Below are 11,762 nucleotides of genomic sequence, written 5' to 3' on the forward strand. Positions count from 1 at the left end.
ATAATTACGGTGTGGTTTTGTCTTCTAAACCCAGAACATTTATGACAAAATCCCATGTTGGTAATTAGCCGACGCGTCACCTGCAGCACATAGCGCGGGGGGGGGGGGGTAGCATTTACTCCACGTTCGGCGGTTGATGAACCCACCACGTGCGCCGCCGCGTTTCCTCGTGGCTTCTCAACCTCCTCGACTCCTCGGCATGCTGCGCGGCGCTGCTTGGCCCGCGCACCCGCGGGCCGTGTTTATGTTTTGGGTTTCGTAGCAGCAGCAGCTATCACAACAGCTATCAAAACAGCTATCACAACAACAATGGAGACTTCCCAGGGCCCTGTGTCGGGATTTAAATTAGAGCCTCGTCAGCGGAACGCGACACGCGGGCGCGCGGTTCGCGCACTCGTGCGAGGCATAGTCATCGGGGCTGTGTGAAAAGGGCGGGCACGAGAGAGGAGGAGGGAACGGCGAGCCTTACGATGCAGAACTAGAATATACATTTATACTGGAGGAATCCGATGAGCTTTAAAGCTATTTTTCATATATGTCAAGTCGGGGCGGGTCAGTACGTTACAACAATGCAAAAACATGATAGGCGTGCAAAGTGTAGGAAAGGTAAGAAAATCATTACAAAACAATACAAACAAATATAAATTTAATCTAGATCTAAATTATGTTTTCTTTTAGCAGGTAAAGCCCACTGAGCTATTATCTTCTTTTTTTAGAAGCGACCTGGCCACAAATGATAGCTCAACAAAGTGGCTTATCACGTGGAAATATATGGCACCCAAACAATTGCGACGCTGAGCTCGTGGGTCACATTTCTAGCCACCTGACTACTTCCAACAACAAGTTTCAGATTTTACTGCGTAGCGCACTTCATAAAAGCGTCGCGCGCCCAGCTGTTATAAAGTGGCAGCGCCCTCGCAAACGAGGGCGCAAAAAAAGCGTGAAACACTACCGCCGCTGCCACTCGCCTCCCCTGTGGAGTTTAAACCTCTCCCGGCAGTTTCGCGAGCTCCAACTCCCTGCCTGCGACTGTTACTGAGCGTCAAGACAACATCGGCCAGACTTTAAATAACCGCCGAGAAGTGCGGAGTCGTTTACTGACTCTACACGGGCGAAGCGCAAAGAGACGCTGCTGCTGCTGCTGCTCCATAATTTCGTATTCACACGCATTATTTGCAAATTACGGCTGATACCTCATTGAATAAACATGCCACACATCCATCATTGCAGGATTTTGACTGTCCCCGCTTGCTCATTGCAACGGCATCATTTTAAACGTGTCGCAAAGTGAAACACTTATGGAATGTGAGATGATTCTAAGACGTATCCCGCAGTCAGATAAAGTTTTCTCCACCGAGCGCTCGCTTTGTTGCTGTGCACGTATGCATTAAAATACAAAGATCCCCCGTATAGTCTTTAAAAACCGTTGCGGCAAGTGCTGTTAGCGAGCACCTACGAAGGCCGTACGTATGCATTGCACAAACACGCGCGCACAAAATCACAACTTTCAGCCAAGTTTGTGTTGAAGCACAGGCCTAACTGTAAGTCTTCTCGGGAGTAATTACCGCCGATGGCCGGTGTTTGGTATAAACAATGGTTTTAACACGACGTATCAGGGCGCACAAAGGGCGCTTTGAAGTCCGGCCGCTTTATCTGAGCGGCGGTAATGGAAGGCGGGGCACGATTAGCGCCGCCCGTGGCAGCCGCGGCGAGCTCCAATCCCTTCGCGCTCTGAGCGCCGAGATTTTTGGGATGCATTCAGCTCGTTCTCCCCGATTGGCCGAGTGAGCCGGGAGATAGCGCTTTTCAAGGCGCCCTCGCCTCCTCGCCCCATTCTCCGCATCGCCATTTAAGCACGCGTTGGGCGCGCCTTGAAACTGCTGCTTCTCGCGCTCTCTGTCTCTCTCCCGTGACAGGCGCGGCACAAAGGGAGCGAGCGCCGTCGCTGCTGGGGGTGGCGAGCGGCTTGGTTCGGGAGAGAAGTGCGCGCGTCGCCGGATCCGCGGCGCCCGGGAATCGCCGCGCTTTGCTCCCGCCTCGCTGCGTATTTAAGCGCGGACGCGGCGGCGCGCGGCGAGAACGCACGGTGCGTGGTCTGTGCGTGAGGCTCATACAAGGAGCAGCAGCGCGGCGCGGAAACTTTATCCGCCCGGGACGCGCGCTGCCCAGTGATCGAGGCAGCGAGCGCGGTGGTGGTGAAAGACAAACGTTTTCCATGACGTTGGGGCGAGTTGGTGGTGGAGAGATGGCGCGGCAATCTGTGCTGCTGGTGCTGCCGCTGCTACTCCTCCTACTGGGCTCCGCGCTGCCTGTGTCGGCTCAGCACCATGGCGAGAAGGGCATTTCCGTACCGGACCACGGCTTCTGCCAGCCCATCTCCATCCCGCTGTGCACGGACATCGCCTACAACCAGACCATCATGCCCAACCTGCTGGGCCACACCAACCAGGAGGACGCGGGGCTGGAGGTGCACCAGTTCTACCCGCTCGTCAAGGTGCAGTGCTCGCCCGACCTGAAGTTCTTCCTGTGCTCCATGTACGCGCCCGTGTGCACCGTGCTGGAAGAGGCCATCCCGCCGTGCCGCTCGCTGTGCGAGAGGGCCCGCCAGGGCTGCGAGGCGCTCATGAACAAGTTCGGCTTCCAGTGGCCCGAGCGGCTGCGCTGCGAGAACTTCCCCGTGCAGGGCTCAGACAGCATCTGCGTGGGGCAGAACCAGACGGACGAGACGGGCGGCTCCAACAACGCGGCCCCACCGCACCCGCCCCCGGCACACGGGGGAGACGCGTCCACGCCGAACCCGCCGCCCTACCGGCCCGGGGGCCCCGCGGGCGGAGGAGCGGGAGGTCACGGCGCACACTACCCGCTCATGTCGTGCCCTCGAGCCCTCATGGTACCCCCCTACGTCAATTACCACTTCCTGGGCGAGAAGCACTGCGGATCCCCGTGCGAGCCCAGCAAGCCCAATGGCCTCATGTACTTTGACTCGGAGGAGCTGTGGTTCGCGCGCATGTGGGTGGGCGTCTGGTCCATCCTGTGCTGCGCCTCCACGCTCTTCACCGTGCTCACCTATCTGGTGGACATGCAAAGGTTCCGCTACCCGGAGAGGCCCATCATCTTCCTGTCGGGCTGCTACGCCGTGGTGTCCATAGCCTACATCGTGGGCTTCTTTATGGAGGACAAGATTGTGTGCAACGAGAAGTTCGCGGAGGACGGCTACCGCACTGTGGTGCAGGGCACAAAGAAGGAGGGCTGCACTATCCTCTTCATGATGCTCTACTTCTTCAGCATGGCCAGCTCCATCTGGTGGGTCATCCTCTCGCTCACGTGGTTCCTGGCTGCCGGAATGAAGTGGGGCCACGAGGCGATCGAGGCCAACTCGCAATACTTCCACTTGGCGGCGTGGGCCGTGCCAGCCGTGAAGACCATCACCATCCTGGCCATGGGCCACGTGGATGGGGACGTCCTCACGGGCGTCTGCTTCGTGGGCATCAATAGCATCGACGCGCTGCGCGGATTTGTGCTGGCGCCGCTCTTCGTCTACCTCTTCATCGGCACCTCGTTCCTGCTGGCCGGGTTCGTGTCGCTCTTCCGCATCCGCACCATCATGAAGCACGACGGCACCAAGACGGAGAAGCTGGAGCGGCTCATGGTGAGGATCGGCATCTTCAGCGTGCTCTATACGGTGCCCGCCACCATCGTCATCGCGTGCTACTTCTACGAGCAGGCGTTCCGCGCGCAGTGGGAGAAGACGTGGATCGCGCACACGTGCAAGAGCTTCGCCATCCAGTGCCCGTATGGACACTACCAGAACATGCGGCCCGACTTCACCGTGTTCATGATCAAGTACCTGATGACGCTCATCGTGGGCATCACGTCGGGATTCTGGATCTGGTCGGGCAAAACCCTGCAGTCGTGGCGCAACTTCTACAGCAGACTGAGCAACAAGCCCCAGGGAGAGACCACGGTCTGAGATTTTGGACCGTGTGAGATGCGAGTTCGTGCCCGAATAATCGCGCAGATGAATCTTCATCGGACTTATACATAGTGTACAAAGGCGTACATGATTAACTCTTCACTATTATTATAAGATGGCCTATTTTGTTAAGTTTACCTTTAAAAAAATCACGTCAGCCAACGCATAGTGTTGGTATAAATTAAATCACGAACAAAGCTTAAATCCCGACACTGGGGTTGGTGGGGGGGATGTTGGGGGTGTGTTCACGGGATGTTTAGTGCCGCACTATGCCACACAATTGAATGTGCCTGGTGTTACGATATTCGATAAATGTCCGCACGCATTTTCTGTAGTGAATCACCAACGGTCACCTCAAACCTGTGGTTGTAATAATGTGCCTTTTAATTCGTTCAAACAAAAAAAATACACTTCACTTGTTCACGAATGACGGTAATCTTGTAGGAAGTTTTCGTGTTGTATTTTTAAAGCTGTGAAGTATTTATTGTTTAATCTGCCTTAACGCTTTTTAACCTCGGACCAAGTAGGGCTATAGTAGCCGTAGCCTTGGCCACGTGGGCTCGCTCACTCACTGCTGCCTTAATCCGTGGCTTCGCGGCGCTCACTGCCGTCCCCGAAGCCTCCTTGTATATTCGCATGTATAGCTATTTTAAATATTAAACTTTATACTTGCCTACAGCAATAGCCTTGGCTCCTACTTTGTAATTTAATAAATTGACCTGTTTTTCCCAATACAACATGCACGTGGTAGTGCTTTACGGGTGTCATCGGTGTTTTTTTATAGTATGTGTGGATATATTGAAAGAGTTGCCTTTATACTTGCTCTTACCCAAGCATAATGCTCCATGGGGACCCATATTGAGGTCGTGTTCTATAATTGAGTGGAGAAGTTCACATCCATTTTACCTGTTAGCAGTTGTAAAACAAGTAACCTACGTACTCTTTGGTTCTTTCGGTAAAGTCACATAGGTAGAAAAAATAATAGATCACGACGTTTTGATCGCCACACAAGCAACCGTCTTCAGGTGGGAGAGACGATTGCTTGTGTTGTGATCTATTATTTTGTCTACCTACGTGACTTTACCGAAAGAACCAAAGAGTGGATTCCTGCAGTCACGAAAGCTACAAATCAAGAATGAAGTAACTTATGTTCTATTTATTGGTGACTGTCAAACACCGATCTACCAGTGGGTACTTACGTTTAGTCAGCCTTTATTTAAATATCAATATTGTACGTTTGTGTATATATGTAGGCCTATGCCTCATGACATTCATAACAGTAGCTGACTGGGAATATAATTTCACAATTCAACATTTACAAGATGCCAAATATGTGTATTATGATATTCATTTATACCAATTGACGCCACAGAAATATGCTTTGCATGTTTGGTATCCATCATAATACGGGAATGGTTGATATTAAATCCCGAAATTTGATATCACTGTGGAAGTGTTTGCGATCGTGCTGTACATCTCCCTTTTTAAATCTTTTATATTAAGTTCGCGTGCTTGCTTGCTTGCTTAGGACCGTGCAAATATTTCGGTCGTTTTTTAACCCACTTCCCGTGATCCAATCGAGCTGACATTTTCCACACAGACTCGTTGTGCCAGACAATTATTGTTCTTGAAAAAAAATTCCCAAAAAATTTTACACTGGTTAGGCAAAAAAATGTTTTTTACATATATTCAAATAGAACGCATTCATGGCTTTGGCTGAACGTCACAGTATAAGAGCCCAGAGTGTAACCCCTCCACAGGCCGTGGCGGAGTAGCGCAGTTGGTAGCGCCCTCGCTTCCCATGCCAAAGGTCGCGGGATCGATCCCCGCGTCCTCCACAGGCGAATATATTTTTAAATCCTTTATATTAAGTTCGCCGCCACGCATATAAAGGATTTATAGTGAAAAACTTTGTTTTTACGGGTTTACTTGTTTATATTGTAGTCCCGCGTGTTGTTCGGCATCTCCGACGTTTCGCTCCATATGGCTGGACCTTCAGCTCAACTTCGGCAACCAGGACATGCAGCAAAACGTCAGACATCACGCCGAACAACACGGGGTACAACCCGAAAGCATATCGGAGATCTGTGCTGCACATTCATTTGGAAACACGTGCTGAACAATGAAGGCTGTGAGGGTGGATCCCTCCAATTTTCATCCAAATTAGTTTTCAGTATCTTCCATCATTGTGTGTATGTTGAACTTATTTCGCACCATACGTAGCTAACCATGCTAATCGCAGGTGTGGGGGAAGGACAACAACCTAAACACAAATCAGTTCGAAAGAAATTAGTTTTCAATCTAAATTTAAAAGTGCATAGCTCCAGTGGCTTCTAATATTGGAAGGTTGAACGTTACAGACGGCCGCAGAAGCGCATCAGAAAGCGCGCGATGCAGTGACCGTCTTAGTTCGATGGCGAGCCAAAAGCCGCTGCTACGAGCGATCAGAGTTCACTTGATGGTTTATGCTCCTTGAGATCGGCAAGGTATTGTGCTTCATTTGTGCAAGTGACTCCATGCTGCATCAGCGTTTCCTCCTGGGCCACACTGCTCCTGCTGGGTTTGGTAGGCCTTGGTGACATTTCCTCGGGCTCACAACTTCTGCAGATTCTGCTGCATGTTTCTGGCATATGTCAAGCACGCTTGCACACTTCTAAACACCTCTTTCTATCATGGCCCCAATATTATTTGCGAGTAACTGGTAGCTGCGGCCTTTTGTCGCTTACTATTGGAGTTAACGTTACACTTCATGGGAGGCAAACTACTTTGTTCACTGGTGATTGGGATAATTTTATTTCAAAACATGAGACTTAAGGGAAATGTAGAAATTGAAGCTGACATTGCTCGTTGAGTCAATTAATACATTTTTGGGACGTGATATTTAGGTCCCAGATGAAAAAAAACATAGTTTATTCTTTTTCTAGTTAAAAGATTCCTCGTTCTTTAAGAACATAATTAAAATTCAGATCAGTCGTAATCGTCTGTGTGTGCAATGCCGAATAATGTAGCAATTATTTGGTGATGCTGTGTTGGCAGTGGTGTACAAGAACAATATCAATAACAAAAATCCACACATTGGTCTATAGCTGCATTAAATAATTGCAAATCCGACGTTTTGCGCAATGGGTCTTCGCACAAATGCTCATTTAGAAATATTCATGTGCTATGAAGAAGGGCCATTACCTGAAACGGTACCTATTATATATTTTTTTACTTTTAAGTCCGTGTTATTATGGACTAATAATTAAGGAGTTTTAAATCTGAACAATGCATAGTATTGTCGGAAGTCACCAGCCACTACGTTTACGCTGTGCAGTTACGTATAGTACTGAATATGTGCTGTGCGTAATATACAACTTGGCCACACGCAATGCGTAAAGGAGCGGCAATGCCCCGTAGGGTGTAAACATGCAAACCAATAAAGACATATCAATCAAATGCTCACACAGCTTTAAACAGTTTCATTAAAACGTAACGCTCTTATCTGAAGCCTCTTTATTGTTCGTGACATTATTAGAGTGGGCTGAGAGCTCTCGTGTTCCAGTCCACAGGCGGCTGCTGCTGCTGAGACTGGGTTGATATGCGCCGTCATGTGTAGCGTAGCCACGGTCTATTCACTTCTGAATAAAAGGCCTACTCAAGCCGTGGTCATCTCTCGCGAGGGTCTCGCAAATGCAAAAACATTATTTATCTGGCTCTTACACACAGCGAATTTCATTGCTGCATCTCCACATTTGACGTCCTCTCGAGCAAGTTATCTTCATTTCGCTTCATCGAAATCGACGAAGCGGCAAAAAATCCTTCTCATGCCCTATTTTGCCCAAGCTCACTGAAGTCAACATTACGTCTCTCTATTTGCGCATGCGCTCTAAATAACGTATTCCTCTTAATGTCTCAGAATTCTACGCACTCAACTCGGCGTTTGTTCCGAGTTCTTTGTCAATTCCCACCTCTGGGACGTATGTCATAGCGGGTAATGCTGATGAAAAGCTGCATTTATTCACATTGGGGTTTTGCTTTACAAGACTAAGCTCACGAAAAGACACTGCGACTTTCTCTCATATGCCTTTCTTTCCATTGTTGTGATGACGGTGCCACCTTGAACAAAGATCCCGTGTATAGCCTAAACAGACTTGGGGAAAGTGCTTTTAGCGAACACCTATGAAGACCGGAACGTATACATGGGGTGGGTGGCCAGCACCACGACCGACCGCCTTTGTCTTCCTAGTAGCCATGTTTACCAACCGCACTAGGTACTCATTTGAGGCTGAGTTGACCTAGGGGAGGCCCAGGACCGGCTCAGATATTCGTCACCGATGTTGGCTGTAAGCGGGAATTGAACTGGGGTCGCCGGGTTCGTAGCGCAGCGCGATAACCGATGCACTTCCGCTCCCCACCTAATTTGTATCCCTCTGACAGACATCTCCAATTTTCGAATCGCTCCATCCTACACTAATTCGCTTGGACTTAAAACACGTATAATCAGATCAGGTTATTGTGTTCAGGTGTCACCTCTAAGCCTGCCGAATCTGTTGCGATTGCAGGTGCTGTGAAATGTCATCACCTGGACAAACCACGTGGTTGAAGTCCAAAATAATACGGACAATAATTATACAAATTGGATCAAGCAGTTGATAATTACTCGATTCGCTGACCGATGAATATGGACTTGTCTACATTCATAGTCAACTATAATTTAGATTCACTGCATCTCCATCGCCTTGTACAATCCCCAATCCAACATGGGACCCCGCGTCGCTGCTTTTTGTCTTTAGTTTGTCCTTCGCCCGCACCACTGATTAACACGGTTGGTTACGTACTGTGCGAAATACATACATATATTATTAATATTATTGTATCTTTCTATTGAACAGCTCCATTAATGATTTAATGTATCACACGGAGCAACCATTTACCGACATGCGCAAATTGAAATTTCATTGCAATAGGCAATACAGTACAGTATGTACACTTAAACAAAACTAACTTAGGTTCAGAGCAAGCCGCTTGCCTAATTGTCACACTCAGATCAGTGCTGCGGCTTAAAGAACTCGCATTTCTTCATCATCGTCATCATAAGCCACTGTCAATCCACAGCTGGACCAAGGCCTCCCCAAGTCGCCGACACCTCTCTGACGATCCTGCGATCCACTCACACTGGCGCAATAATGGATTTAATTCCTCCATCCTCTCGGTGGTCGTCCTCTTTCGGACGCGTTTCCCCTCCTTGCCTTAGACACCGAAAACAAGCGCCGGAGTAGTGGCCACGTAGGTAGATATCCTATCCTTAATACAGATGGTCACTGCATCACGCGCTTTCAAATGCACTTCTGCGGCCGTCTGGAACGCTCTTCACTCCGATAATTGGACGCCATTGAAGCTATGCACTTTCAAATATAGATTTAAAACTCATTTCTTTAGAACTGCTTTTTTGTGCTTAGTTTGTTTTCCTTCCCCCGCACCTCCGATTAGCACGGTTGGATACGTAGGGTGCGAAAGAAGTTCAACATACATACATTGCACACACGTTTTGAGTGGTGATGGTGGCAGTGTTTTACTGGAGAAGTCGGTTTAAATCTGCAATTGATTTACAAACTCTCAAGTGAGCAAGAGGTGACTTACAGATTTGCTAACTCGACAGATTCGTCTTGGCTGTTCCAAAAAGTAAGCGAGGCTTCGGGAATGACGCACACAGTATTATGTAGGCTTCATACGAATTACATATAACACGTGTTACGTCAGCACGTGTTTATATTCTGCAGTTTCATATGGAGACGTAGTTTACAACATTGCGTGTACGAATGTATGCGTTACCTGCTTAGTAAAGAACACGCCATTGCCTATGTGCTCCACAGAATAACACGTTTGCATTATAAATTCGAAATCATCGTTATCATCAGCCATGGTCAATCAATTACTGGATGAAGGCTTCTCCAAGCCGTCGCTACCTAATTATTCTTCGGTGCAACAATCCACCCAGAATCTCCGCACGAGCGGATTTCATTGCTCCGTCTCCCCGGTAGACGTTCTCTTGGACGTGTTTCATCCCAGTAACTGAGGTTACGTTTATGCTTACGTTTTACTTTATATTCATGGTGATTGAATACGATTTTTTTGAGAATTGTCTTTGTTTTCCTTTCCTCGAACCTGCGATCAGCACGGTGCTAAAGAAGCTCAACATGCATGCGATAATTTAGTTACGAACATGGACCGTTATCGACTCCAATGCAATAGAGTAACTCGACAATTGTACATTTTTTGACCTATAAATATATCCTACTTCCTCATTTGCATCGCTATATGTATGGACTTTGCGGAACATATATCTCAACAGCATTACTTTCAGCTTTTATCACAGGGCAGTGGCGCAGTGATTAGGGCACTGCGTTCCTTCGCTCCTTCGCCTCTTCACTAACCCACTCTGACCAGTGTGGTGAAGTAGGGTCAAACAATCCCTGTAACCGACACGGCGTAAGGAGGTCTGTGTCCAGTCGTTGATTGCGGAGGGGTGAGTAAATTATGATTATTCTGTACGATCATAATATCACTAAAAAACACACACTACGCACTCGGACTTTCATTTTCAAAAAAAATTACCAACGCAAGTTAATGCGACATTGACAGACTAATATGAGACTATAACAACTCGTGTATGCGTTGTTGCCGATGCACTGATATTGTGTGTTTGAACCGTTCCAAAGTTTGCTCGCTTTAAAACATACTGGATAACATTAGTCTCTAAATCCAATAGGTTATACTGAAACTACTTTTATCTATACGTCCAATTAGCACGGTTGGCTATGTGCGGTGCGAAATAACTTGAACATACATATGGAACAATATAATTGTAATGCTTTACGATGAATAACAATACGTAAAATGTATTTATTTATTGCATCGGCATTCACTGCGCCGCTTGTTGTGAGATAATTCTGCCACACGATGTCTCCTCGCCAGCTCGTGTCACAAATGTAGCCTTGAGCTCTCCTCCCAGCCACGTCTGTGAGTTTTTGCTGCGTGGCAGCCAGCCATAGCCCATAACTCATTGCCACGAGTCGCCTTAAACAAACAAGGAAGACCACCCTTGCAAACATTGACATGTGTGTATCTGTGTGTGACATACGCAGGGAGCGTCCGAGCGGTGGTTCGGATACTTCCGTTACCATTCCCGGCAAGTGAGTTATATGTGCATTTATCGGTGGCGAGTTGTATCTGAACCGGGTATGGGCATCTCGTAGGTCAACTCAGCTTTACAAGAGTACCTTGGCGACTGTGCGTGAGCATTGCCACTGGGGAGAAAAAGGTGGCTGAGCGTGGCTCTGACTTTCACTGCGCGCCTTTGTATGCGGCGCTCCTGTAACAAATAGGGGCTCGCCAATGTGAGATACATATATAGACAACGATTTCGCACCTCCGATTGGAACGGTTGGTTACGTACGGCGTGAAATAAAGTTGAATATACATATATAGTGTCTGTACTGTTTAGTAAGTTGCATACTCTGTATTTGTACACGCAGTTGCGCATGTCCGTGCACATCTTGGGGCGTTCTCTCGCGCTCTCGTTATAGCAGGAGTTGTACTTGTTTGGCCGAACCCAGGCTCGTTCCCTGTTAATCAAACAAACGAGACAATTAGTACCCTAAATAATGCATTGGTGGCGCACAGCGTGTTCTCTTGAAGTGCTTAATTAATTATATTGTTTCTCCCTGAATTCCCATCAGAGCTTGACGTGTCTGTGCTGGGTGAGCGTGAATGATTGGGGGTTCTGTAGCACAAAACTGTTGGAAGG

The 11,762-nt window shown here is 48.1% G+C and overlaps 1 protein-coding gene across 1 annotated transcript; it reads left to right on the forward strand.

Annotated features, from left to right (window-relative positions):
- Positions 1–1,775: 1,775 nt before the first annotated feature.
- On the forward strand, positions 1,776–4,651 carry LOC133345086 (frizzled-2-like). Its single transcript, XM_061555542.1, has one exon. It carries the CDS (start codon positions 2,216–2,218, stop codon positions 3,968–3,970), a length of 1,755 nt encoding a protein of 584 aa, XP_061411526.1. The 5' UTR covers positions 1,776–2,215; the 3' UTR covers positions 3,971–4,651.
- The last annotated feature ends 7,111 nt before the right edge of the window (positions 4,652–11,762 follow it).

This window comes from Lethenteron reissneri, chromosome 21 (assembly GCF_015708825.2).
Source record: "Lethenteron reissneri isolate LAM-NWPU_2019-01 chromosome 21, ASM1570882v1, whole genome shotgun sequence".
NCBI classification, from domain to species: Eukaryota; Metazoa; Chordata; class Hyperoartia; order Petromyzontiformes; family Petromyzontidae; genus Lethenteron; species Lethenteron reissneri.